Source organism: Rhinolophus ferrumequinum, chromosome 25 (assembly GCF_004115265.2).
Source record: "Rhinolophus ferrumequinum isolate MPI-CBG mRhiFer1 chromosome 25, mRhiFer1_v1.p, whole genome shotgun sequence".
Classification (NCBI taxonomy): Eukaryota; Metazoa; Chordata; class Mammalia; order Chiroptera; family Rhinolophidae; genus Rhinolophus; species Rhinolophus ferrumequinum.
The window spans coordinates 3,784,960-3,812,720 of record NC_046308.1 but is presented as its reverse complement, the minus strand read 5'-3'; the positions used below and the strand labels follow the sequence as shown (position 1 = coordinate 3,812,720).

At 57.8% G+C, this 27,761-nt stretch overlaps 1 protein-coding gene across 25 annotated transcripts in view; it reads right to left on the bottom strand.

Moving 5' to 3' along the window:
- NCOR2 (nuclear receptor corepressor 2) overlaps positions 1 to 27,761 on the bottom strand; it is a 185,108-nt gene that overhangs the window by 64,641 nt on the left and 92,706 nt on the right. For 24 of the 25 annotated variants that reach the window (XM_033098522.1, XM_033098519.1, XM_033098538.1 and 21 more), the window contains 6 exons: positions 24,747 to 24,919; positions 23,618 to 23,711; positions 21,256 to 21,434; positions 17,542 to 17,596; positions 14,652 to 14,750; positions 881 to 1,023 (listed from right to left, as the gene is read on the bottom strand). In XM_033098522.1, the coding sequence (XP_032954413.1) occupies positions 881 to 1,023; positions 14,652 to 14,750; positions 17,542 to 17,596; positions 21,256 to 21,434; positions 23,618 to 23,711; positions 24,747 to 24,919 (743 nt within the window). The remainder of the gene's footprint in view (positions 1 to 880; positions 1,024 to 14,651; positions 14,751 to 17,541; positions 17,597 to 21,255; positions 21,435 to 23,617; positions 23,712 to 24,746; positions 24,920 to 27,761) is intronic. The other variant, XM_033098524.1, reaches the window with a different exon arrangement.

The following is a 27,761-nucleotide window of genomic DNA, read 5'->3' as shown; positions in this document are numbered from 1 at the left end:
CAGCAATCAAAGCCACTTGACTCCCGAAAGAGATGTTCCTAGCACTGCCTTTGGTATTGTTAGGGGCCGGTGTGCCTTGTGGAACATGCAGGAGGGAAGTCTCCTGCTTTCCTCCTGAGGGTCTTACGCAGGCCGAGCCAGGTATGTGGGGACGACTGTGACCTCAGTACCCGGAGGGAGCTCGGCCTTTCTCAGAAGCTGACTCAGGAGGGTTTACTGTGGGGCCGCGGGGATTTATCACCTCCGCCTCCCATTCATCTTCCTGAAGGCCCTCGCTGGAAGTCTGGGAGACAGGGGGTAACGAAGCCAGATGTTCTCTGAAACCACATTCCTGAGCCCATTCCAGGTACCTGGCGCTAAACTAAGCCCTGCCCGCCCCCCTCGCTCAGCGTGACTCTCCAGCTGGCTGGGCTCCTGCCTGGGGCAGCACGGGAGGCTGTCAGGGCCCCGAGGCGAGGCTGTGCCTTGATCTGCAAGAACTCACACTGACAGCGATAATTCTAAAGGTGAGGGCAGCCGCCTGCCTGCATACCTAGTCCTTCCCCAGCTCCTCTGATCCCTGTCCCCCTCCCGGCATCTCAGGAAACTTGCCTGAGGAGGGAGAGGAGACGAGGAGGCAGAGTTCCAAAGTCATTGCCTGGATTTATTAGCTCAGGAGTGGAGCTCAAATGAGCTATCAGTCTGCAAAGTCTCCCGAGGGTTTGAGAAGAAAGGGTGGGGGAGGGGAGGCGCGGGCTTCCTGAGGGGGACTGTCAGGAACAGAGCAGAAGGCGCCTGCCTGGAAGGGAGGCGTCTGCAGGCAGCACACTGCCAGGTCCTCATCGGGTTCCACTGGCTGAGTGCTGACCCCGCCCCCAGGGTCACGGCGGCCGGGACTCACTTGGTCAGGTCCTCCTTGTCATTGTCCACGTCTGGCCGCTCCTCCTCCTTCTCGGCCTCCTTCTCCTTCTCCTTCTCCTCCTTCTCCTCCTGGCTGCTCCGGGGCATCTGCTGCTGCTGCTGCTGCTGTTGCTGCTGCTGCTGCTGCCAGGCCCGGGGGGGTCGGGGGCGGAGGGCAGGGGGAGAGAGGAAAACAGTGCGCAGGTGAGCCCTACACCTGGGCGGGCGGCAGGAGGGCCACACGAGGGAGTCAGCCCTTCCAAAGAGGTGGGCAGAGGCTGCTGCCAGTGGGGTGCCCGCAGGGCCTGGGGAGGCTTGCCTTCAGCTCCTGCTTCCTCCCCCGGGTGGGTGGCTATGTGGGTGGCCTTGGGTGACCGTCTCAACCCCTCTGTGCTCTGATGCTTCCCCCTTAAAAGCAGGGGTACTCAGTGTGCCTACATCTCAGCCAGGGGCCAGGAGGCTGAGATGGGAAACCCTCACAGAGCTGGTGTCTAGCGCAGGTATTCTGGTGGGACAGAAGCCGTGAAGCCAGAGGGCAGGGCCCTGGTCGGCCTAAGGCAGGAGCAGGCTGCGGGTCGGGGACCCTGAGATACATCCCTGGCTCCCACCTCTGCCCGTCCCTCACGAAGCTCAGGCCACCTCCCTAAGCCTCAGTCTCCACGGTCGGTTGATGGTGGTTGTGGCTATGATGGGGCCCACTCTGCTGTCTAGGGCTTGGTCTGGACCCCTGGGGGGCAGGGCAGGCTCATGCTACAGGGAGATCAAAGAGGCAAGGCCAGCCTCCTCTGCAGGCCTCTTTCTTTCATGTCCTCCCAAGCCGGCAGGGCAGGTGAGGCGGGCACTGGCCAACCACACTGGGCCACTGACCCTACCCTCACCAAGACAGGGGAGGAAGTGGGAGCAGCCAGCTCTTTCCCGCACGCTGCCCAACTTCCTTTCTGTCCTGTCTGATTTCTTTTAAAGCGCACAGGTTCCCTTCAGCACCCGAGTCTGCCCTGAGGACAGCTGCCAAAACAGACCATCTTTCCGTCCGGCTGAGCCAAGTGAAATGAAAACAAACCCGCCGAGTACTAGGGGCACGGTCATATACCAGGGGAAAAAAACTCAAGCATATTGGGGGGGGCTCCCCTCCCCCCATGTTTCCTCTGTACCAGGAACACAAGCACATCAACACACGAGGCTGCCCTGGACTGGAGCCCCCACTCTAGATCCTGTAGCTTTCATTGAGGTTGCAGCTGAGCACAGGGCCGGTCACGGACATTCTGTGGCCACCAGGGCACAGACTGTGGCTCCCCAAGGCTGCACCAGTGTCCATCTGGAACCTCCTGGCTCGAGTCTGCCCCCTTCCCCAAGGGACCCCACCCCCGTTCTGTAAGAGGACAGGAGGGGTGAACAGCCCCTCTCTCCAACAGTGTCACTGCCGATTCCCGACAGGTAGCCAGTGTCCCTCAACTGGCCTGACCCACCACCACCGAAACCCTCCAACACTGAGGTGTAACCTTTCAGCAGCTGGGGAGCCGCAGACGAAGCCTCTTCTGGAGCTGGCCAAGCAGGTGGAGCCTGGCAGAGGTTTTCCAGTGTGTTCCCACACGACGTGCCCTCTCCACACTTGCCTGACGAGCGCAAAGAGGGTGAGTGGGAGTCATGGACCAGGACGTGGACTGGGGAGATGGCGTGGCCCACTAGGGTGGGGTTCCCCGCCCTGTGGGCTGCCCAGCGTGGCTGCTGTCTCTACCTGTCACATTCGCCAGCTCCTGAATACCCAGGAACCGGATGCCCAGAGCTGGGGACAGGCCAGGGCAGGGGTTTTCCAACCGCAGGGAGCTTGGCGTCTCCCAACACTGCCCTCAGCTGTGTCTGTGCCAATAAGCACCCACTGGGCTGCAGCTTCACTGCAAAGCTTTTCTCACTGTCTCTCCAAGTGGCCACGTGAGCCTGACTCCAGGCCACCCTCCCAGAGCACCTGTCATCGTCCCTTGGGTCTAAGCTCGTTGGGGGTCTCCAGGCCCCTTGGGGTCTCATCTTTGCGCCACAAAGCAGGCCAGCAGGTGCAGCTGCCCACCCACTGAGGCCCCGGCAGCAGCCGGCCCTTGCCTCCCAGCCGCGCGTTAATGCATTGTGGCTGCAAGGGCTGCCTCGGGGTCTGCACCGGCACCTGGCATTGGGCTAGGTGTCTGCCTGCCGCAGCCCTCCTGTGCCCCGAAAAGCCCCACCGGGGTTCACGACACGCCCATCGCTGCGCACGTTCTACAGACCTGCTCCTGACTTTTCTGAAGTCCCGAGGATGATGATGAAGATGGAAAAACCAATAGTAATGGCCCTGTCCCCGGCACCACACCGAGCGCCTTGCGAACGCTGTCCTGTTCAACACCCTTAGCCACCCTCGGGCAGAAAAAGCGTCACCACCTACTAGGGCTCCCCTTCAGGACCTCAGCCCCGTCCACCGGTCGCAGACGACACTGGCTGGGTTTCACAGGCAATTTAGAGCCATGGTTGTCACAGCCCAACGGCTACACACACGGGTCCCCTAGGAGCTCTTGGAAGTCCTTCTCCCAGGCCCCACCCACACCAATCACACCTGAATCTCGGGGTCAGACCCAGGCATCGGTGAGCTTCAATTCCCATGTTATTCCAATAGGCAGCCAGGTTGGAGAACCAGGGCTTTAGATCCGGAGCCGGACAACTCTTTCTAGAAGCCCCAGCTAGTATATACTTTCAGGCCATTTCTCTTCAGTCTGTCACAATCACTGAATGAAAGCAGCCAAACTGTAAGAAAATGGGTGTGGCTGTGTGCCAACAAAACTTTATTTATTTATTATAATTATTTTTTAAGAAGGGCGCAGCTCAGTGGCCCATGCAGGGATGAAACCGGCAACCTTGGTGCTACTAGCACCACGCTCCACCCAACTGAGCTAACCAGCTGCCCCCAACAAAACTTTATTAATGAAAACAGACTTTGGCCCTCAGGCAGCTGTTTGTCTGTTCCAGACCAGCGCTGCTCAAACTAGAACATATACATGAACCACCTGCTTATACTGGAAAAATGCAGATTCTGATTCTGTGGGTCTGGGGCGGGCCTGAGACTCAGCATTTGTAGGCGGCACCCAGCAGAGGCTGACGCGGTAGTTCCTGGACCACAGGACACACCCAGGATCCTTGCCACCGTCAGCAGGTGATGCCTGGGGACCGGGAAGAAGATCCAGAAGCCAAACTCCCCCATATACAATGATTCCACAGCTCACAAAGGGGGTCCCGCTTTGTTTTTCAGACATGTCAGGCTGACGATGGGCTGCACGCCCAGTGCTTGGTCGGGAACATCCCCTCCAAACCACAGCACGGCTCTGCGGAAAACCTGACCGGATCTATGGTTAGCCAGAGACATCAGCTCTGATCCCCGAGGGACCCTGCTTCCAGAGCACTAAGTACTGGACAAGCAGCCGGTAACCGAGTCTGCGTTGTGCCGAAGCCCCAGACCAGTGGCTGCGTGGAAAACAATGAAAAACACAGCAAATGCTGACTGAGCACCACAAACGTTTGACAGGCTGTGTTCTCCTCATTTCACACCTGTTAGTTACTGAATCCTCCCAATAACACCGGGGCTATCTGTTTTATAAAGAGGAGAATACAAAGACACGGCGAGGTTAAATGACTCGCTCAACGTCAACAGCATTTCCTAGCCAGACCCTGCAGGCAGGTGCACTGCTTCCCCACTCCGCTCGCAGATCGCGGACTCCTCCTCACCCCCATTTAAGCCACATTATGACACCCGTGTGTTCATTCCTTCCACGAGCACGCTCTAGGCCCCCAAGGGGAACACCAAGCCACAGAAAACCCGGTCCCCAACCACACAGAGCTAGCACTTCAGTTGATGAAGACCTACGAGCAGACAGGTGCAGACTGCGGTGATGAGAAGTTTACAAAGGCAGCACACTACACGCGTGCAGCATTCCACCTTGACCCACGGAGACAAGGAAGCAGGCCTATGAGCTGAGCCTCCGAGGCTCTGGGCAGAGAAGGATGATGGGCCCTTTCAGGCAGGGGACGTGGCTAGGGGACGGGGACGTGGGCTTTACGGCGTCCTTCTCGAGAGGTGGAGGGGTGAGCAGAGAATGGATGTGACGCTCCGTGCCTGGGGACAATGCGGCAGTCAGGTGCAGCCATGAGAGGGCAGCCCCATGAAAGGTGGTGCCAACAATCCAGGTAGGAGCGACGAGACGGAATTCTCAGCTGACAGTTCATGAGAACTTCCCGACAGCCAGCAGTGTCAGCTGAAGCACCCTCTCATGCATTCGTTCCACAAACACTGGACTGAGCATGTACTCTGTCTCGCGTGCCTCCTGAGACGGGTCTGCCCCCATGACACCCTGGGTCCTGGCCGTGGGGGAGGGGAACCCAGGAGCCCGAGGCGGCGGTGAGAAGTGGGGTCTGGGGTCAGGACCAGGGCAGAGCAGCATGTGCAGTTGCTGGCAGCCCCTCCCTGACACTCATCCAGCCCACGTGTCCCTCCTGGGGAAAAAGCACAAGGTGATGCCGCCTTCGTCACCAAGGGGCGTCTTCTTTGCAAGACGCAGACAGAGGTGTTGGGGCCGGCTCGTACCAGCTCAGGAGAGCAGCAGACTGCAATGTCCAGGACTTGCCGGCCGGGGGTTAAACACAGCCATTACTAAACACGGAAACACATCCACATAACCTTATAAGAAACTATAATAAACACAGAGGTGGTAAGTACTGGAAACGCATCACTCCCCAGTTATTCGACTACACTTGGCTGTCATCTATGCTCTTCAGGTTCTTTATGTCAATTGTACCTGTATGGCAGAAGCAGGATACGACAATGTGCTATGTGAGTCCCTCCCCAATGCCACACTCAGTGACACCACGGTGGTAGCCTGGAACTGGCTATGGGGGGAATATTTACACCGCGGCAATCGGCGGGGGCTACAGCTCCGGGCTTTGCTCCCAGAAAGCTGGTCGCTAAACACTCAGTAACACTCCACTGCCGACATGCCAAGGAAACCTGAGCAGCACTGAATATACACAATCGTGACGTCTGTCCTGCCTATGGGGTGACGTGGGCTTTTGGCAGCCAAGGCTTCGTTTCAAGTGCTCAATCGGATTCTGTCCTGCCACCTAGGGGTAAAATCTTAAGTCCACACCACACGGCCCTAGCTCCTGTCCATCTCGTCCACCTCCCTCAGGGCTGCCCTCCACCTGCTGGAGGACACGGCACTGCCCCGGCCTCAGGGCCTTTGCATCTGCTGAGCCCTCCGCCTGGGACTCTGCCTCAAGCTCTGCCTGGCCAATTCCTTATGACTCAAGTCTGAGCCCCAACGACATCTCCTGAGGGAAGCCTCGGGTCAGCGCGATAGAAGCTGCCCTCCCTCTCATCAGCTGTCGTGGCTCCAGCTTACTGTTTGCAGCCCTTACCACCACGGGAAACAATCATGCTCATCCACTTGTGCGTGCTCCACCTCCCACCTGGGCTATCAGTTCAGGGGACCTCGTTTGTCTTGTTCACTGTGGAATCACCTAGAACGGAGACACGGTGCAGACTGGGACCCCTCCTGCCACGACCTCACTGGCACAGGCCCACACAAACACTGCTCTCCTGATAACTACTTCTCAGACTCTTGGCAGCCCAGCCTGCGATGCCGACTGAGGTCTGTCAGCCCCACACCTCTCACCCCGAGGTCTGACTGATCCGCGCTCCTGTTTTCTGGGCGGGGCTCACATGGTCCATATCCATGTCTGTCTGTCCCTTTGATGTGGTCTCCCCGCCACCGCGTCACAGCCCATGAGAAGGCCGTGTTTGTCTTTTCTCAAAGCAGCACCCCAGCTTGCTCAGTCCCTGGGGTACGGCCTGCCCAGGGGCCACCTGCCAGATGCCTTCCTGAGAACAGTGTCCCAGGAACATGTCTGGGGGACTGTGGGCTTGGAGGAGGAGCCCCCTGGAGGTCTGTCCCCACTTAGCACAGAGCTGGGAAGGGGATCAGGGACATCTGCTCACGGGAGCCCTGAACCAGACGCAATCCCGCCCAGCCCAGTTTGCCCCCAGCAGGGCAGAAACAGCCGTTTCCTGCAGGCCTGGGGAAGTGGGACTGACCCCCTGCTGGAGGCCCATCCCTGCATGGGTGGCGGTTTGGGATAAGACGCAAGCAGCTCGTGCTCACCCAGAAGAAGCACAGCCCAACCTAGAGGCAATCTGGCCCCGTCAGGCCCGCCACATGTCCCCGCCAGACTTGTCATGGGGGGAGGGGGGCCGCCAGGCCCTGGGAACCAGCACCAACTGCACAGTGGCTGCCCCCTCTCCCCGTGTAGACCTTGCTTGGCTGGCCCTGCCCTGGAACGCCTTCCCGGTCATACTGTCCCCATGGGAGCTGAGCTGCCTGAGGCCTCTGGAGTGCCACAGCAACCAAAACAAGGTCACCTGGCCCTCAGCAGGGAGCTGGGAGAGGAGGCTGGGGGGTGGGGGTGGGAAGAGGGATGGGGGAGGAAGAAAGATGGGGGAAGGTGAGAGAGCCAGACGGACCAGGGAGAAGGGTGAGTGTGTGTGTGTGTGTGTGTGTGCGTAAGAGAGAGAGAGAGAGAAAGAGTTATAGATGGATGAGAGAAGGGAGGGAGAGAAACAGAGAGAGATGCATGGAGAGGCAGAGAAGACAGAGACAGAAACACGAGAGAAACAGAGAGACAGAGAAAAAGATGTGGGAGAGAGAAAGAAGTGGACAGAGAGAAACAGGAAAACAGATGCAGAGAGATTAGCCTAGGAAAGTGCAGGAGACTGGGGGTGAGGGCCTGGCCAGCGGTGGGGAGGCTGCACAGGACACAGGAAGAGCTACAACGTGAGGGTGTGTGCAGGCCAGGGAGCCGGAGGGAGGAAGCGGTCCCCTCCCTGGACTTCCCCGCTGGAGGGACAGGCCCGGAGACTGGGCGCCCAGGACAGGCATTTCCTGTCCCCTCACGGGCTCTGCAGGATGGGAAGACCAGAGCCGGCGGCCACGAGGAGACAGGCCAGCCCTGTTCCCCAGCTGCCCCGTCCCCTACGTACAGCAGGAACACTCACCTTTGGTGACATGCTCCCACCACAGCACGGACCCCATCACCGGGAGGCCACGGTGGCCACCCCACAGTTACTAGTGCCTCTAGGCCCGGCCCTGCTGCCTGGCCTCGGCTCCCCGACGGTCTGCATAGTTACGCTAACTAGTGACCACAGCATTCCTGGGCTCCGATTTTGCAATTAGCTGGGATAACTCGGCCCCCTTGTCCATGAATCATAAACTATAAACCACTGTGCCGTCACCTGGTGCTCCGAGCTGGCCCGCCTTGGCCGGTGATTCACCTCGGGGAAGGATAAGCAAGCCATGGCCCAGGCCACAAGTTCACCAGCCACCCAGGGTTGGATCTCTGGGGCCAGGGGCCAGGAGATGGGGCTTGGTCCTCACCTGCCAAGGCTTGGGCACGTGAGTCTGGTGGGGGTGGGCATGAAGGGGCTGGCATTCCAAACGTTTATGGCCGGGCCTGCATCTCCCTCTCATACAGAGAAGCTTCTAGAAGGTGGACAACACCCTCTGTTAAACAGAAGGCCATCCTGGCACTCCCAGCAGCCAGCACACATTGCCCACCTCCAGATGGCCGCAGGTCCGGGTAGCAGCGCAGTGGACATCAGGGCAGGACTTCTGAGGCCCAGAAGTCCCATGCTTTTCATCAAGGAGTTCTACATTCTACTTTTATAACCATCCACGCTTTTGAAATGCAGCCATCGAATAATCGACAAACGGCTTGGTACAGCGTGTGCAGTGAGGGCGTGACAGGGCAGAGTATCACCTGAATGAGGTGACATCTTGCTGCACACACTGGTTAAGCATTCAGGTCACGAGCACTTTGAAGTGTAGTTTGCAAATGAGCAGGATTCGTCCCCTAAGACAGACTGGCCAGGTCCCCTTCTAGAAGGGGCTTTGCTGCCCCAGCCACCGTGAGTGCCCTCAGGTGTCCGTGGCCTGTGGCTTAAGTCCCAGCCCTCTGAGCCACCTGGGAAACCTCAGAAGGGTCACTCCAGCTCCAGAGCACCCCCGATGGTTGGTCAGGGCTGCTGGTGAGCCTCTGTTGTGCCTGGATTTCCCCTTCTGCCCCCCTGCTCCCGTCCCCTTTCTTCCCCAGGGGGCGGCCCATGGGGCCCTCCCAATGAAGGCCCAAGTTCTGAGAGGGTTCCTGGACCACAGCATCGGTATGGCCAGAGCGCCTGTTAGAAACGCAGGCCCTCAGGCCCCAGGAGGGGCGCAGGCCAGCGTCTGCACTTTCACAGCCCCCAGGCCGTCTGAGAGGTCCGGCTGGTCACCAACAACGTCTCAGGGTCTGTGACTCAGTCTCAGCCCTGGTGACCCCAGGAGGACACAGCTCAGGGACGCTACCCCGGGCACTCTGGCATGGATGGCAGTGTTGGGAGAAGGAAGAAGGCCTCTGTTCTGGTGAGAATAACTTCCCACTATCAGCGCCATGGGCTTCCCTTTGTCAGACCCGGGCATCTGAGACTGGAGCCCGAGCCAGCCTTCCCTCATCACTGCCCGCTTCAATCCCACTGAGGCAGGAACGGCGACGGAAGGGAACACCAGGGAAGTCTCAGGGGCATCCCGGGCTAGGAGCCAGCCAGCTCGGATAACGCACCTGCTACAAGGTGGCAGGTGCCCACTTGCCGGCAACTCGGAAGTCCCACCTCGCTTGAGTCTACGACAGCAGCTCTGAATTGGGACAGTCTATGAGGTGTCGGGACAGCCAGGCCTGGCTGAGTCCTTCGCTCTGGCTTCCTGCAGGATCACAGTCTGATATGGCTCTGGAGGTAAAGCTTTACAGCCCTGGCATGCAGCAGGCACTCAGTGAACGCTCTCTGGAAAACTCACATGTGCATCTGACACCCCTGTGGGGGAGGGGATTGACCTTGGAGAAACGAGGCACAGGGCATATCCCAGGGGTATCGGCCACGCTGACAAGCAACGGCTCATGGCCATCCTTGGCAATGAGGGGCCAAAAGCCACGGAGCCACTCCAGGACCACGGACAGGGACCACAGCCCCCGCAGCCACCAGCCACCTGGAGAAGGGGCCCCTGGGGGTGCTGTGAGAGACTGCAGGACAGACAGACCAGGGGAAACAGCCCCCTGCGTCTCCCAGAGGCATCCATGGCACGGGGAGCGAGGGACTCCCCAAAGAGACAGACTTTCCAGCTGCTGGCCTCATGGGAGCTTGGGTCCCACAGGGGCCGGAACACAGGGATTCCCAGTGACTGGAGACAGAGCACAGGCAGGGCCGTCCCACTGCAGCGAGCCCCGAGCCCCACCTGCTGTATGGGTCCAGCAGAGCCCGCCACCGGGAACACCCCTTAGGCCTACGAGGTCAGTGAGTGCCAGTTTCCGAGAGGCTGGCTGCACCACCAACACGCCGCAAACGACCCGCCGGGGCCCCGGCCGACGCTGCAGCTTTGAATCCTGAGTCTGACACTCCCAGCAGGCTCCCCGGGAACCCTTCTCCCTGTGCCTGCTTCCTCATCTGTGTAGCGGGGACGGTGACACAGCCTCTCCCATGAGGCTGCTCCCAGTTACCACACATCGAGCCCTCGGCACAGCCTGGCACGTGGTGATGGCTGGCACAGCGCCAAAGTCCCGTTGTCGCTGTTCCCCCCCCTCAGCAGCATTGCTGTCCCAGGGCCGGACGCCCCAGGAATTCTGACAGGGCACTGACGTCTCACTGGATTCCCAGTGTCCCCCACGATGGGTCAAGCAAATACTGGCCGTGACAACCTAAAACCAGGGGGCCCAGGCAGCTGGGGTGAGCCTGAAGTGCTCCCTTCCAGAAATACCTCCCCCACCAATGGCTCGGCCTCCATCCACCTGGGAACAGGGGCCACCTCCTAGCAGCGATGCCCCACCCCCGAGGCCTCCACCACATCTGCTGGGAAGGACCTGGCTATCTAAAGTCCTGTGGTTGTCCACGGAGACGAGGGGACCTTCTCTGGGGCTGGAGGAAAGGGACTGAGCTGTTCATCCAGACATCCCAGTGGACAAATGACCCACAGCAGGCTGTGAGGGAAGGTGACCCAGGGCGGGGACCCATGTGCGCTGTGGCCTTGGATTCCCGCCTCATCCCACCCAGGGTCCTGAGCTGCCACGGTATGCCAAGTGTCATTCAAAAACAAGGAAGGGACAGAAGGGACAACAGAGCGGTCACCTGGCTCAGGCAGCAGGCACTGTCCCCAGCCAATGGTGGGCCACCCTCCATGCCCATCCCCCACGCGTCTGGCTGCACCGAGCACAGGGTCTCTCCCCCCACGCTCGCAGTACCAGCCCACTGGAGACCTCCACCGCCTGCGCCCACCTACAGGCGCCCAAGCAGATATGCGCAGGCCCACTCCATGCCAGGCTGCCGAACCGCCACCCTCCTCACCAGGAGATTTATCGGCAAGATCATGGGTTTTCTAAAACCATGGAGAGAGAAAGACGCTCAGCATGCTCGAATTAACACGAGGAGCTGCAGGACCTGTGTCTGCGGCTTCCTTCGCTGTCAAGGGGCACAGAGGAGTTACAGACCAAAGTCAACACGTGAGATGACCCATTTATTCCACATCCATGAACAGGGCTGGCGGGCAGTGGTGAGGGCAGTGGGTCTGCCTGGCAGAGTCCGTCCAGGGCTCACGTGTGCATCTCCATCCCTGGCAGGACCTGGGCCACAGCTGCACCTCTCTAGCAGCCCCGGCTGATCAGAGAGTGGAGAGCGCTCCAAAGACATGTCCTGTCTCCCAAGGAGACAGGGCGCCCTGCCCTCTTGCTTCTGTCTTTCTGCAAGAGGCAGAGTGCGGAGGCCTCCTTTCTCCATCCTCCTTTCTCCATCCGGCGAGCCGCAGCATGAGAAACGAGCTTGAGCAGAGGGTAAAACCACCGGAGAAGCCCCAGATCTCCCAGCATTACAGATGCGGCAGCTAATCCGGGACAACCGAGACAAAACGAGGAAACAAATGTTTCTCCTCTGCTTTGAAACACTGCCGTGCTCCCAGTGCCCCGGCCTGGCCAATGTCCTAAATCAAGCATCTCTTCTTTCCCTCTTCCCCTAGTCCTACCGCATTCTAACACAGAAGTCTTATACTGGGGGCTGAGGACAGATTTCACAAGCAAATATGAGATGTTCAGCCTACACAGGGTTCCACTGTTGCTTTTCATGTGACCTAAGATTTAAAATCAGGCAACTTCACAAGAAAACAGATTTCTAGCTCATCATCAAAAAAAATCAGAACATACAGGGCCACATGGCGAAGAGCCAGCTGGAGCGGATACATGGCACAAGCCTCCCACAGCACTGAAGTCAAGTGTAAGCTGTCACTTATTATTGTGTTTGTCCTTCTATTTTCCAGAGTACAGAAACACCTCTATTTCCTCATCCAAAGTGAGCAGAACAGAAAGGTCCTTTTCTATTCCTACATTCATTAAAGACCCTGGAAGGTACTGACACCCCTGTTCCAAAGACTCTTTGAGGGCACCACGCTCTCTGTGAGGCCCAGTGCCTTTGTACCTGCTGTTCCCTCTGCCCAGGACACCCTCACCTGTCCACCTGCGGGGTGCTCCCCGATCTCCTCTTTGGGTCCTTGATTCTGTGAAGCCTCTCAGGCAGGCCTCCAGCCTTTTGTCTTGGAACCGCCTGTTTACAGCGTGGAGCCCCCGTGCCCGGCACACAAATGTCCAATGGACGAATGGGTCAACAAGCAAGGTAATAACACCATAAAGTGAAAGGGTTGGCAGCCAGGAGCAGAGAGAGATGGGGGGCACTGACACCCCCCACCCCCAGGACTCACGGGGGGCTATTCCCTGCCTGAATGACATCAACAGTCTCTACCTCCCTCCATGCAATCAGGGCTCTCAGTACAGGGTGAGGAGGAGATGGGCCCCTATCTATGCCCCTCTCCTCTCCGGAGCCCACCCACAGTACCCCCACAAAGGCATGGGGGGCACTGGGAAGACGAGCAAGAGAACTGGCACACAGCAAGTGCTCAACAAATGTTTGACAACGTTTGTAAAATAAACCTAAAGGCCTTTAGCGCCCCCCCATTTTGCCTCAGTCCCCACCACTCCCTGCTGCCTCAGCGTATCACCTAAGGGTCCTAACACCCCAGCTCCTGCTTCCTGACTGCCATTTATTTGAGTTTTTGCCACTCGGTCTAGAAAATTCCTGCATGCACTTCCATTTCTAAAATGCCACAGCTAGGTCTTTGGAATTCAGTAAGTCCAAGCCAGTAAGCCTCGGTTTTACACATCTGTGAGATGGGCCAACAGGCTGGCCAACTGTGGCTACACAAAACTAGAGAGGAAAACCCAGTCCACAAGCCAAACACAGTCACCCTTCAAGGATCTAGGCCATCGAGGACCACTGCTCAGTCCACTCATTTTAGGCCTGACGCTCAGAACACAGTGGGGGGCTGTGTAGCCCGTCAACAGATTTACTTCCCTAATTACACGTATTAGCCAACAGGTCCTACTCCTGAAGCGCAGTTCCCAGAAAGGAAGAAGAGACACGGAGTGCGAGTTAGGAAGCGGTGTGGACCAACCCGTCGCAGGCTGTGGAAACTTGATCGCCGAATGGCTGTTTCATAGTGGACAATGGAACCCCACTGGTAATGGCTGAACTCAGGCTCCTGTCCTCACCAACAGGCGAAAGGGAAGGCAGGCAGCCCAGGGGGAGCCGGACGATGCCAGTGTCAGGGAGTACCCACCTAGAAAACCTCACGGTCCTATCACCCCAGCTCATGCGCTCCCAGCCTTGGTCGCTCTCCCCTGGGCTCCCCCAGACCACAGAAGCCCCAGGGAAGGACCCGCCTCCACCAGCTCCAGTCGAGCTTCTAACAGCAGGGCCCAACACTGTGACTGGGAGTCTCCTCTGCAGTGTCAGCCCAAACCCTCCGACCGCGGCACAAGCCGCCTTCCACCATCAACTGCTGCCAGCATCTGCTCTGGGCTGATTCTCAGAGTCCGGGAGGGAAACAGACCCGTCCCAACCCCTTGTCACCCAAGCACCAAGCACTCACGATCCCATGTTGAAAATGTGTTCCACTGACCCTCAGCCTCTTTACCATTAGTTACGGAATATTTTTTTTTAAAACAACTCATTTTCCCTCTAACTCAGAGATCAGCAGACGTTTTCTGTAAAGAACCACAGAGTGAGTTTTTCAGGCTTCGCAGTTTTTGTCTAGACTCCTCAACTCAGTTGTAACAGAAAAGCTGCCGGAGTGATATGAGTGGGCGTGGCTGTGTGCAATAAAACTTTATTCACAAAAACAGACGGTGGGGCCAGTTTGCCGAGCCCTGCTCTAGCTTAAATAACCTTTAGTGTCATCCTAAACAGTAAAGTCTGAAAAGTGACCAGTTGAGGTACTGGCTATTTTTTTTCTCTCAAGTATGCATTAAGATAAACACACTAAACTACTCAGTATTTTAAAATGTTAAGTTTGTGGATCAGCCCACGTCATCGTAGGAACCCAGCCCTTGCTCTGGGAATGTGGCCCTTTTAACCATGGGTCACCAACTTGAGTTCTAGAATTTTCTGGCTGAGAATGCAGCAGCCATGTCTCCTAGCTCTCCTCTCTGCTGCTGGGGTAGGCCCAGCATCCCCAGTGGGTGGGTCCAAACCACCACTGAGAGGGATCCAAACTGAGCAACGCACAGACATCAGTGCCCATAGCAGAGGCCGCTGAGCATGCTGGGAACCAGTGCTGAAGGCCGACCGCCCCGCCCCCGCCTCTCACCTGGCTTTTCCCACGGCGCCGGTAGCTCCGCCTCACCAGGCTCTTATAGTTCTCATTCTTCTTGGTCAGGTAATAATAGAGGACACACTCAGCCACCGTCTGTGGGGCGGAGAGAGAAGAATGCTGAGGAATGTTCAGCACTGGCAGTCAGAGCAGGAGACCAGGAACCTGAAGGCCTGGGTTCAAATCCTGCCTCCCTCACGTCCCAGCTGCCTGACCTTGGCCAGGCTACCTAACCTGTGTCTCAGTTTTCTCACATATGAAATGGGGATATTAACAGTACATACTTCAGAGCTGTCCTTAAGACCAAGTAAGTTCATATATATAAGTTCAGTACTTAGGACAGTGCCAGGCACAGAGGACAGACTATAGAGGTTTTTACCTGTTAGTATTGTTGCAGCTACCAGTAACTGTAAGGACAAAGCTGTCATCTGCCACCCCCAGCCCAGGAGAACAAGGCTTCCTGCTCCCAGAGGGGCAAACTTCGGGGACCCCATCCCAGGTGCGGAGTTTCCTTTCACCCCAGCCTCCTCTAATACTTGGGGCACTGAACAGAAATCTCTTCCAAGCTTCGTGCATCCAGCCTGACTAATGTCCCCAGGCAACCCTTTATCTCTTCGAAATGTTTGTCTTTTCTCTGCCTTGGTCTTTTCCATGTACACCTAGCCCTGAGCCCCACCATCTCCTCGTCCAAAAGGGACCAGTCAGAAGGCATCCTCAGAGGACTGGAGGACTCAGTGCAGTGATGCCCGCCACCTGCAGCCAGCAGCCCTGCTCCAGGTGATAGCTCGTGAGTGCTGGCGGCCGTTACTGATCCGACGTAGAATGTTTCTGTGATGCTCACAGCTGGTGCCAGGCCAGGAACTCGCCTCTGAGGGGCGATACACAGACGCTGCTGGGTGCAGAGGCGGGCTGGGCCTCACATCCCCGTGTCCTCTCCACCTCCCAGAATGCACTGTGAACAGAGGCTGCTCCCAGACTAAGCCAGGCCCGCACAGAGGAAAAACATTTTATGGGCCAGCCCAGTGGCTCAGGTGGTCGGAGCATTATGCTCCTAACACCAAGGTCACCTGTTCGATTCCCACATGGGCCAGTGAGCTGCGCCCTCTGCAGCTAAGGCTGTGAACAACGGCTCTCCCTGGAGCTGGGCTGCCATGAGCTGCCGTGAGCTGCAGAGTGCTGCCAGGAGCGGCCGGCAGCCACCATGAGCAGCCGGAGGTCAGCATGAGCTGCCGTGAGCGGCCGACCAACGACTGGCGACCGACTGCCTCAGCTGGGGGGAGGGGGGCACAAGGCTCCTAATACCAGCGTGGCCCAGGGAGCTGTGTCCTACACAACCAGACTGAGAAACAACCGCGTGAACCGGAGTGGGGGTGGGGGGAGGCGAAAGAAGGGGAAAGGAAGAAAAACATTTTATAATCAGATGCCAGTATTTGCAAATCGGGCGACGTGGTTGTGCGACTTTCCCTTGAACAGCTCAGTACCTTCCCTTCCCGTCCCTTCCCTTCCTGGGTGACCATGACTATCCCACGGCGGCAGCTGCTCCTGCAGATGGCCACAGGCCGGCCAGGTCACCGAGCTGCCACCCTGCCGTCAGCCACACTCCCTGTCAGGATGGATATGGGGCACAGTGGGCTCCCAACCCTGCTTCAGATCCTTCTGGAAGCTCTAAGTCTCCTCCTGAGCAACCTCTTAGTCAAAGAACACTGTAAACAGACTTCACTCTCCAGCGTGGGGACATCTCATTCCCTCGACCCCAAACAGCGCTACTCAATTATTACCAGTCTCCGGAAGCCCTAACCTAAAGTCCCCTGGGTTGTCCACACCCTAGGAAGACGCCGTCACTAACTCAGGGGAGAGGCTATTTAGAGGGCTTGCTTCTCTATACTGGCTTTCAGGTGGGGGAAGCTGGCCCCCGCCACTGCCCCGTCCCCCCCTTCTATGCTTAGCAGTTCAGTAAGGGCAGAACTTTAAAGGGACCTTTAAAATACCCTCCTGACTCCTGCTCCTCTGCCCTCTCTCAGTTAGAAAGCTGGAGGCCACCAGCAGCAGGGCATTTGCAAAGCTAGGGGTGGGCAGATGCCCTGTCTCTGAGATACAAGATTCAGGGGGACGCTGCTCATGACACCTGAGCAACAGCCCCAGAAGATAAAACTCTGCGGGAATCCATCCCCACTCTGCCCTGTGATGCGGGGGTCCCGAGGGCCGGCTCCAACAGGGCTGTGTCCTCCACACCGGCTTCCCCACCTGTGGCCGCTGCGGACACTGCTCAGCCCAGCCGTCTCTGGGACACCTTGTGTCTACCTGCCAGGAGGGGGCCAGAGCAGAAAGGGGAGTTGCCCCAGGCTGGGTCTGCGGGCAAGGTGGGGTTCAGACATCAGTGCTACGTGAAAGCTGGTCTGAAGGGGTGGGGATTTGCTGGCCGTATGCCTGGCTTGGCATCAGGGGTGTCCGCATACAGTGACCGTCACAGAAACCTAGAAAGGTCACTCTGTCCAGTGCCCTGGAAGAATGCCACTCTTGCCTATAAAGCCTTCATCAGGACGCCATGACGTCCGGAACCCATGCCCAGTCTGTGAGGACGCTGGCTGCCACGTCTGAGGAGTCAGCTCCAGAGATGCCCTGCACACAGCTCTCCTGGGGTTTCCCAGCCCGGAGCTCCGCCCCCATGGGCCCCGGGAGGCCAGGGCGGGGCCTGACGCTGCTTCTCTCAGGAGAGAGGAAAGAGGGAAGGACTGACAGACACGGCAAGGAGGGCAAGGGGCAACCAGCAGCCGCTTCGTGGGTGGGGAGAAAGAATTCTTCACCCCAGTCCAGCGGCTGCCCACAGGAGTGAACACAGGCGGGGCCAGAGACAGGCAGCCGGGCCAGTGGGTAGCGAGCGACTCACCTTCCTCTCCAGGAAAGATGCGATCAGGCCAAAGTTCTTGGGGTGCTGCATGAACCTGCAGGAAGAGAAGGGTGGGCCTGAGACCAGGCCGACGGGGGCCTCCCAGCTGGGCAGACGCCGAGCTCCCGGGCGCCTGCCATCTCTGCTGGCCCGGCTGGGAGGGCGCCGCCCCACTCGGAGCAATTAAGCCCAGGGGGGTGTGGGAAGGGCTGGGCGGGCAGGCGGGCCGAGGGCTCAGAGAGGGCGTTCCTTGGAGTGAGTCACTGGTTTTAGCGCCTTTGAAAATATATTTGTTTGTCCTGCTGGAGGCGGCTTCCAGGAAAAATGAGGACATTACATGCAGCTCTTTGGTGGGTCCCCCCTTTTAAATCTGCTCTTGTTTCTATCTCCAGCTGGGCCTGGGAAGCGAGGCCTCGCCCAGCCCACGCGGGGCCCCCTCCAACGAGGTCACAGGTCAGGTCTCGAGTGATGGGAGCAGAGGCTCTGAGCACTCTCTGGGAGGAGGGCAGGAGGCAGGCCAGCCAAGGAGGCAGGCCAGCCAAGGAGGCGGCAAGAAGGGACTAAAGCCGGAGGGGGTGGCGGGAGCTGGCGTCCCACCAACTGGCTTCCTGCGAAGCCGGGAGAATTACTGGGAAACAGCTCGGCCAGGCTGAAATGTCAGGGCCAAAGGAGCAGGCGGACGGCGGGGGCGGAGATGTGGGTCACGGCTGCTCCAGGCCCCAGGGGTGCGGGGTGGAGGCACTGGCCTGGGCGTCCCCACGATGCCACCGCCCCACGGCCTCCCTCGGGGAAAGAAGAGGCTGCTGGTGAGGCAGGGGCCCCAAGTCTCCCCAACGGAGCCTGGGCCAGCACCCGGCCCTCCAGATGGCTGGGCAGGAGGCCAGCAGGCCCCTCCCCTGCTCCCCAACCAGACACCGGAGAGTCCGGAACAGCCTCTTCTCTCTTCCCGAAGGAAGCTGAGAGTCGGCAGGCTTCCCCGCCTGGGATCCCGCCTCAGGCAGCTTGCGAAGCTGGAGCCAGCCTAATGCTTTTCGTTTTCAGACAGACAGGCTTCCCTTCCCCTCCCTCTCTCTGCCCCAGGGACATTTCCTTCCCCCAAATCCCTTCCTCGGGGTTTCCCCAAGCAGAGATGGGCCCCCAGGAGACCAGGAATCAAACTCGGGAATCTCCTAGGTCACTTGTTCCACCTCCCTCCACCTGTATTTGTATCCTCTGCCAATGATCACCGAGAATTTAAAGTTACTACCGTGTTTCCCCAAAAATAAGTCCTACCCGGACAATCAGCTCTAACGCATCTTTTGGAGCAACAATTAATATAAGACCTGGTCTTATATTATATAAGACCCAATCTTACACTATAGTAAAATAAGACCCGGTATTATTACATTACATTATATCGTATTATTACATATTATTATATTATATATATTATATTATATTATATTACATTATAATAAATAAGTAAAATAAATAAGTTATAGTAAAATAAGACCGGGTCTTATATTAATTTTTGCTCCAAAAGACACATTAGAGCTGATTGTCCAGCTAGGTCTTATTCTCCGGGAAACACAGTATGACTGGGCACCTCACAGCAGCTAAACAGGGAGGTGCTGTTGACCCTGTTTACAGATGTAGAAGCTGAGGCTCAGAGTGGGGAAGTGGCTTGCTTGAGGTCTCGAAGCCAGTAAGTGGGGAGCTCTCTCCCACAGGCATGTGACTTTCAAAGGTCCTGAGCGCTATCAATTCCACTGAAAATGAGACCTCAACCAGGACCATATTCCTTGAAAAGCACGAATACGTCTCTGCAGACATTGCCCAGCCTGGGTTCCCCGTCTCGTGCTACTGAATTAACAGAGCATGAACTCACTAGGTCTGAACAGCAACATGAAATCTCCAGAAAGGCTGAAACACAGAAAGCACCCCGAAACACTTTTTTCCCCTAAGACAACATAAATCAGTAAAAACATCACATACCAGGGGGGATTTAAATACCTAAGGCAACAGTAATTCTTAGCATCCTTGACTGTTCCAGTCACTTCACTGGCTTAAAATTGTGTAACACCTTCTACGTAGCACTTGATTCAATGGTGGAACCATCCTGTCTGTGACTGTCAGAATCTAGCTAGCAGGAGCCAGCAAGGAACTGGGCTTTTCTGTTTGAGCTGAAACGCCAAACATACCACAGGAACTGCTCCCCAAAGTGCTACTTCCTGTGGGGAACTGCTGAAACCTGTGTTACGGATACTTGAGGGCTCGGTACACCACCCCTCTATTTCTAAGTAAGTTTTAAAATTTCCATAGTCAAGAGCTATTCTAAAGGGTATCGTTTTCCACCCGAGATGCTCTTCGATTGCTCCTCCTGTATTTCCCAGTCCTGGTATGTGCACTGCTGACAGGCCCCGGCCTGGCCCTGACCCAGGATCGCCCATCCCCCGACCCTGGAAAGGCAGAGCTGTTCCCAGGCCCAGCCTCGTTTCTTCTGAAGACTGTCCACCTTCTCCAGGATTGGAACCCAATGTGGAGGCCAACAGCTAAGCAGGCAGTCTGTTTCCCATACACTTCCTGGAAGAGCGAGGTTTCTGTCCATGCCTCAGTTTCCCACCCTCCTGCCTCACAGGGGTCCCAAAGAAAGCACTCTGTGCCCAGGGTGTGGTCCCTGGGACACAAAGTTTCAGTTTGGTAAGCGGGGAAGAGGGTTTTCTCTATCCGGCAGCTCCACACTCACCTACCTGCAAAACACTCAGTCATTCTGCTCTTACATTTTAGAGGCCCCAAGGTTCACTTCTTAGCATCCAGCTCCTGCCTCTGTTTCCCAAAGCCCTCTGCTCCCTGGCTCCATCCTCCCTCCCCCACAAGCCTCTCATTCCAGCTGAGCCCTTGCCCCTAAGCTGGGGGAGTGTGAATCCTGCCTCTACCATTTGCAAGCTGTGTGGCCTCTGTTGCAAGCTGTGTGGCCTCTGTTAAATGTCTTAACCTCTCTGAGCCTCTGTTTCCTCACCTGGCAATGATGTTTTGAGAGTTAAGAGGGAAAAATGCACAAAAACCCACAAAACATTTGCACAGTGTCTGGGATGGAGTGTTCAGTAAATCGCCACTTTCAAAGTAAAACGAAAACCACCGGCCAGCCACATCCCTGCCCAAGGCTGCAGCCCAGCCTCAAAGATCCTGCCTCCGATATATACTGCAGAATCTCACGTCGGGATGCCTTTACACTTTGTCCTTGAATAGCGTCCCCCAAAACGCATGTCCACCCAGAACCTCAGAATGAAACTTGGTTTGGAAATGCATTCTCTGCAGATGTAATGAGTTAAGATGAGGTCGTACAGGAGTAGGGAGAGTAGGGTGGCCCTGAATCCAATGTGACTGGTGTCTTTCTAAGAAGGGAAGAAGAGACAGAAGACACAGGGCAAATAAAACATGTGAAGACAGAGGCGGAGATGAAGCGATCCAGGTACAAACCAAGGAATGACAAAGACTGCCGGAAACCAAAGGAAGCCAGGAGAGAGGTACAGAACGGATTCTCCCTTAGTACTTCTGGCAGGAACCAACCCTGCTGACACCTTGACCTTGAACCTCTGGCCTCCAGGACTGAGATGATACATTCCTGTTGTTGTAAGCCACCCAGTTTGCGGTCCTTTGTCAGGGCTCAGGACAGAGGAGGGCAGAGAGGTTCGTGGTGGCCGGGCCAGGCCCCCCCAGCAACAGGGGACTCACTTCTCCCGGAAGGTCTCCTTCTCCTGCTCGCTCCACATGTTCATGACCTGCCGGTCTTTGTACACCTTCATGGGGTCATCCATGAGCCCGTTCATGTTGATGAACTTGATACGCTGCTGGTCGGCGTCGTATAGCATCGGTGGGATCACAGCCAGCTGGCGCATCTGCTTCTCCAGGTTCTGGAGAGAAATGGGGATGCACGGGGTCAGAGTGCACACAAGACAGAGAGAGGGGGGCAGGGACACAATGGGGGAAGGGAGGTGTTCCTGCCGGCGATGGGGACCCAGGTGACATGTGGAGGGAACGAATGTTCTGAGCAGGAGTAGGACAATGTGAAACCAGAGAGAAAGAGGATGATGAGTGAAAAAATAATAATAGCCCAAGCTGGAGGCAGGCAGAATTTAAAGGCAGCCCCAGACAGGTTTATGGTGGGCAGAGCTGTAAATCAGGCACAGAGAGCAGCAGTCACCCATCTGCGGTGAGAGGGGAGCAATGAATCTTCCCTTTGGAAATGCAAGCGCCATAAAACACCGCAGGGAAGGTGTTCAGTGCAGCTGGGCCAAACGCGCTCAGGAGACAGGCCTGGCTGTCGGGACTCAGCCAGGGGCGGGGCGGGGGGCCGCCTGGCTCTGGGGGAGCCCCATGACACTGCACAGCCATTTCCTCCCCAGCCGCCCACCCAACGCCCTGGCACCCTGCTCCTCCATGCGTGCCCACCTGGGACCGGCCCGCGTCGGGCGGGCTCGCTCCTAATGCCTGGGGATGGCGGCTGGAGGCTCTGAGCCGCCACTCAGCTGGGCTCATCTCCCCAAATCTCCAGAGCAGCCCTTTACCTACCGGCCATTAATTACCCATTTCCAGAGGCAGCAGAGGGCCCAGCCAGGCCAAGGTCAGCTAGTTCAAAGGCTCCCTCCCAGCTTCCCACATCCAACCTCTCCATTCAGTGCCCGGGACCCCCAACAGGAACAGGGAGCGAAGGGGTGAGGGTACAGCCTGACTTGGCTGGGAGAAGGGCCCCCATGGAGGCCTGAGCCACCCCAACATGGCAGCAGCCCTCCAATGCCCTCAATCCCCAGCTGCCCGAGAGATGAGTGACAGCACACCACGAGGCCAGTCAGGGGCTCTGCCCCTCGGCTGCCTTCCTGCCTCTCCCCACGGGGCCTGTGCCTGACTGCTGGCAGCTCCCCAGAGAAGGATGGGTAACATGTGCCCTCTGGCTAGTTCCCTCCTTCCCACCCTCCCAGGGGGCCTCACGTCGGCCTGGGTTGCTGGGGTGAAGTTTCAGCCCTGAGTTCCCCTGCCACCCATGCCCAGGACGCTGTTCTCACCACACCTGAGGACGCCGGTGGCTACATTCTCATGTGGCCAGGACCTGGGGACACTGAATCAGCCGGACACCTGTCCCCAGGACTCCCATCTGTCCCACTGGAGAATCAGCAGCCAGAGCAGCGCTGTCCACCAGGACATTCTACCTGCCATGCCCAGCGTGGGAGCCACTGACCACGTGCAGCCACTGGGCACCCGAGACGTGGCTGATGCCACTGAGGCACGGCGTTTCCATTTCATTTTAGTAAATTTCAATTTGAATAGCCACATGTGGCTAGAGGCTACTGCACTGAGCTAGAACTCTAGTATGTCCCATCTGGACCAGCGTCCCAAGGGGAGGAAATGTGCCCCCGGAAGGCTCCCTCATGTCTCCGGTGGTGCTGGGAAAATGGGGGTGTGGGGTGGGGGTCTGGCACATTAGATGCTTGACCAGGAGGGGACAGGCCAACACCAGCCCTTCCCCAGGAGTAAACACCTCCTCTTTCTCTGCTTCCTGGACACCTCTGGGCTCCAGCAACCAGTCAGCGTCACCCAGGCTGAACTCCAGGTGCCCAGGTGACCCCAGGGACGCACATGGGAAAACAGAGGCGACGCCTGAGCTGGCAGGGCTGGGAGTCCTGATAGGAGGCCCCTGCCTGGTGGACAGCGGGTGTGTTGGGAACTGTCCCTCGGCCCAGGTTCCGGGCACCAGGAGGCGGACCTAGAAACCACAGCTCTCGAGCCCTCGTTCTCTACTTTGCAGTTAGGCTCAGCCGATGAGAGGCACTAAAAAAAGGTGGGGGGCAGGAGAAGGGAAAGGCCGGGATACTGATCCCCAGCTTCTTCTCCACTGTGGCGTCATCATGGACCCAGGTCCTGCCCGGCAGCCCCCCTGGACAGACCCAGAATACCCCGTCTGCTCGTCCTTCAGGGCTGGGGACAGGTGACGGCCACTCCCTCAGGGCCCCCACACCCCACGCTGGTTCTGCCCACACTTCAGCCACAAGCCCATGCTTTCAACCAGCCCGGTGAGCGAGTGTTGGGGCCACAGACTCACCTCCTGTTCCGAGAGGCCATCGATGATCTCGGACACCTCGTGCTCGCTGCGGGCAGCTGACATGGAGAGCCCACTGCCCCGCTGGCCCACCCTGCTGCAAAGCAAAGGGACACAGTCAGACCGGCCTCTCAGCAGTCAGGGATGCACGGCCAGTGCCGCAGGGAGGGGCCAGGGCTCCCACACCCACAGGGACAGCCCCAAGCCAAGGGGTCGGGGGGGAGGCACAGAGCCCCCGAACCCCACCCAGGAATGCCAGAACCCAGAGACAGCAGGGGGCTCAGCTGCTGCTTCTCTCCTAACATGCCCCAAAAAAGCCCAGCTACACAGATCCACATTCAAGTCCCAGCTCTGCCTCTGTGGACCTGTGCCTCGGTTTCCTCCCCTGTAACGTAGACATAAAGTGGCACCAGCTCCCAGGGCCGGGAGGAGGCATTCTGTGAGACACTGAGTGTGCAGGACAGAGTGAAGTCTATATGATCACTGCTCGTGACCTGGCACCTTATCTGCTAACCAAAGAAAACAGGACAAAAACTCCAGCCACACATCACCGAGCACCTACTGTGCGCTGGGTACGCCTACGCTCAATCTCACTCAGTTCTCACTGCTGCCATGTGAGACCAGCACCCTGATGGGAGCCAGGAGGTCTTCTCCCCTTACATCCACACCAGGGATCTCAAGTCAGCTGCCTTCAGGGGCCGTGCGGGCCACATAAGTGAACGAAGTAGGTACCAGCCCAGGGCAGTGGAAGGAGAGCTTGCTCACTGAAATGTACTTCATTTCAAGTAAGTGTTAAGGCCAAGCAGGCTCTGTGTGACACATCCAAGGGCCTGACATGGCCCCTAGGCCACCAGTTTGAAATGATGCTGTACTTCCCATTTCACACTTGCCGGGTTCCTCTGCTGGTCTGGAGGAGGGAGGGAGGAGGGAGGGAAGGAGGGAGGGAGGAGGAGGGAGGGAAGGAGGGAGGGAGGAGGAGGGAGGGGGAGGAGGGAGGGAGGGGGCAGGGAGGAGGGAGGGGGCAGGGAGGAGGGAGGGGGGAGGCGGGAGGGAGGGAGGGAGGGGAGAGGGAGGGAGGGGGCAGGGAGGAGGGAGGGGGCAGGGAGGAGGGAGGGGGCCGGCCCTGGCTCACCTCTGCATGCGCTCCTGCAGCTCCCGCTGCTTGCGGATCTCAGGAAACTGCTTCTCGTAGTACTCGCGCACCTTGCTCTCCTTCGCCCGCCGCCGAGGGTTGTTCTCAATGCGTTCCACCTTCTTCTCCCAGGCCTCCATGAGCTGATCATAGCGCTGGCAGAACTTCTGTTCCTGGGGGGGCGGGGGGACACTGCTCAAGGGGGGCACCCTCCTGAATCTGGACACGCAGCCCCCTGGCTCCCTGCCCGCTCTGCACGCATGGTCACGGACAGCAGACACGCACAACCATGTGAGGCCTGGGCAGAAAACCCACAGGGACCCCGCTGGGCCTGGCCACCTCCCTCCCCCGGGAACGGCCGCCCCGCCTGGCCTCCCCTGAGAAAGGCCTCGTTGGATATGGAAGCCACCAGCTACAAGCGGCAGTTAAGTTCAAATCACACAAAATTAAGATCCCTGGTCCCCCCGCCACATTTCTAGTACTCAATAACCACACGTGACTAAGGCCACTGCCCAGTGAACAGCGCACAGAGGCCATGTCTGTCATCGCAGGGAGCTGTGTTGGACCGAGCGGCTCGGGGTGTCAGGTGGGCCCAAGTGGCCCCCCGGGAGGTATCCGCTTTCTGAACAGCTCCTCATCCCCGGCCTCAGGTTCAACTGTGCTCCCCAGGCCCGGGGGTTGGGTGTGAAGACCCAGCTGCCATCCATCCAAGACAAGGAAGTCCCTCTGTATGTCAAACCACAGTGCCACCTACTCCCCGTCCTTGAAGAGAAGAACCCCCCCTGGCCCAGAACGTAGCTGCCTTGCTAGCGAGTCTCCAAGGTGACCTGGACGTCGGGCAGGTGGGGGGCGTCCGGTCGCCCATGAGACACCGTCCCCCATCTCTAACAGCTGCGGTGGACAGATGGCATGGTCTAGGAGTCTCGCTTGGATGCCTTCTTGACAATTCAGCAGTCACAAAACCCCTCCTGGTCCTCGAGCCGACACCCCGCCCCATCCTGTGCTTCAGCCTCTGACCTTGGTCCTCAGCAAAGTTAGCAGCTTGACGGTCCCCAAGGGGTGGTCAGGCAAGCTTTGATCGGGGAAGAAAGCTTGATCCCAGCTCCCAGGGGCCCCACGTGTATGTGGGCTGCTCAAAGACCCCTTGGAGATCAAGACACAGTTCCAGTGACAGACAATGGCCACATGCTTGTGGCAGTGTGCCAAGGAAGCTGCCCACCAGGGACAGGGATCGGCGTGAGGGACGCCAGCCCAGGCTGTCAGAATGAGGACCCCCCCCTACCCTCTTAACACCCCAGAGTGGCCTCAGTCTGATGGGTGAGAGTGAGAAGTGTCAGACAAGGAAAGGTGAGAAAATGTGAACCAAAAACGAGCAGAAGAAAATAATGCAGCTACTGGTGAAGACAAGCAACCCACAGAGAAGGGCTGGTGGGCTGGTGACAAGATGAGCCAGCCTGTCTGGGACCCTCATGGAGAGTGGTGGAGCAAAGGGACGTGGCAGGAATGACTCTGAGGGGACATTCAGCCATGCTGTGCAACCCCCAGCACTGGGTGCAAAGACCCGAGCAGCTCCTCAGGACAGTCCCGGACAAAGAAGTCCCCCTCCACATCTGACCACAGTGCCATCTGCCATTGCCTGTGTCCACTGCGCTGATGTGCTGTCAATCCACGGGGTGCCCTGGGACCATGCACTGCAGGTGGCTGGCTACAGCCCTTCCCTGGGGCAGCAGTGACTGCTCCACAAGGGGGGAAATCTGCTGGCCAGGGGAGGAAGCAGATCACACACACACACACGCACACACACACAGGAGCAGGGCTGCCGGCCCCCGCAACCACAGCTGTGTGTATGAAGAAGACAAGTCACCCTCTGAGCCTCTCGCGCACCCTCTGCCAGAATTCTTCTCCATCATCATCACCACCATCACCACCATGACACTGGCTGAGTGCTACTGGGTCACATGGCCAGGCTCAGAGCTGAGTCCTTCCACGGACTGAACTCACCCAAACCCACACAGGCAGTGACCGTCCCCTGCACAGGTGGCGCTGGGGGCCCCGCACTCAGGGCCCCTTGCCCAGATCACAGTTAGGGACTGGGGACAGTTATTCTGGTGAAGTCCAGGGCACCTTTTCCTTCGTTATTCATGCTTCTGGTGTCACACCCAAGAATCCACTGCCAAATCCAAGGTCATGAAGAGTCACCCTCATGGGGTTTTTTTCCTAGGAATTTTACGGTTTTAGCTCTTGCATGTAGGTCTCTGATTCACTGTGAGTTAATTCTGTGAGGTGGGGGTCCCGCTCCACTCTTTGGTGTGTGGAGGCCGAGTTGCCCCACTACCATCCGTTGAAGAGACCATTCTTTCTCACTGAATGGACTTGTCCTGTTGTCAAAACCCAACTGGCCGCAGATGTGCGGGCGTGTTTCTGAGCTCTGTTCTAGTCCACTCATCTCCACGTCTGTTCTTACGCCACAACCACGCTGCTGGGGTAACTGTAGCTTTGTGATATGTCTGAAATCGGGAAGGAAGTCTTCGAACTTGGTGGTTGTTTCTTTCAGGATTGTTTTGGCTACCGGGTCCCTTGCAATCCCGTATGAATTTTAGGGTCAACTTGCAGCTGCCAGTTTTGTATGCAGCCTGTCACTCAACGGCTCGATGAGGTGGGTGTTTATATTATCCCCAGTGAACAGGAGAGGAAACTGAGGCCAGAAGTTAAATGATTTGCCCCGGTCACCCAGCAAGGCCAGGATCTGAACCCCCTCCTGCCCTGCCAGGTGGAGTGTAACACAGCTCTGTGTCTGGGAAGCAATGAGAAATAGGGAAGGTGGCCTCAGGCCAAGCGAGGGTGGCTGGAGCCCAGCGTCCCCCAGACCTGCACGGAACCTGCGGCCTCCCACAAAGGCCTTTCGCAGGGCTCAGCAGGACGGGACCGCTCCCCCACTGGCTATCCTGAGAATGGGGGCTCCAGCCTCCTCTCCACACATCTGGTGATGGATGAGGGTGATGAGGAGAGCCCTCT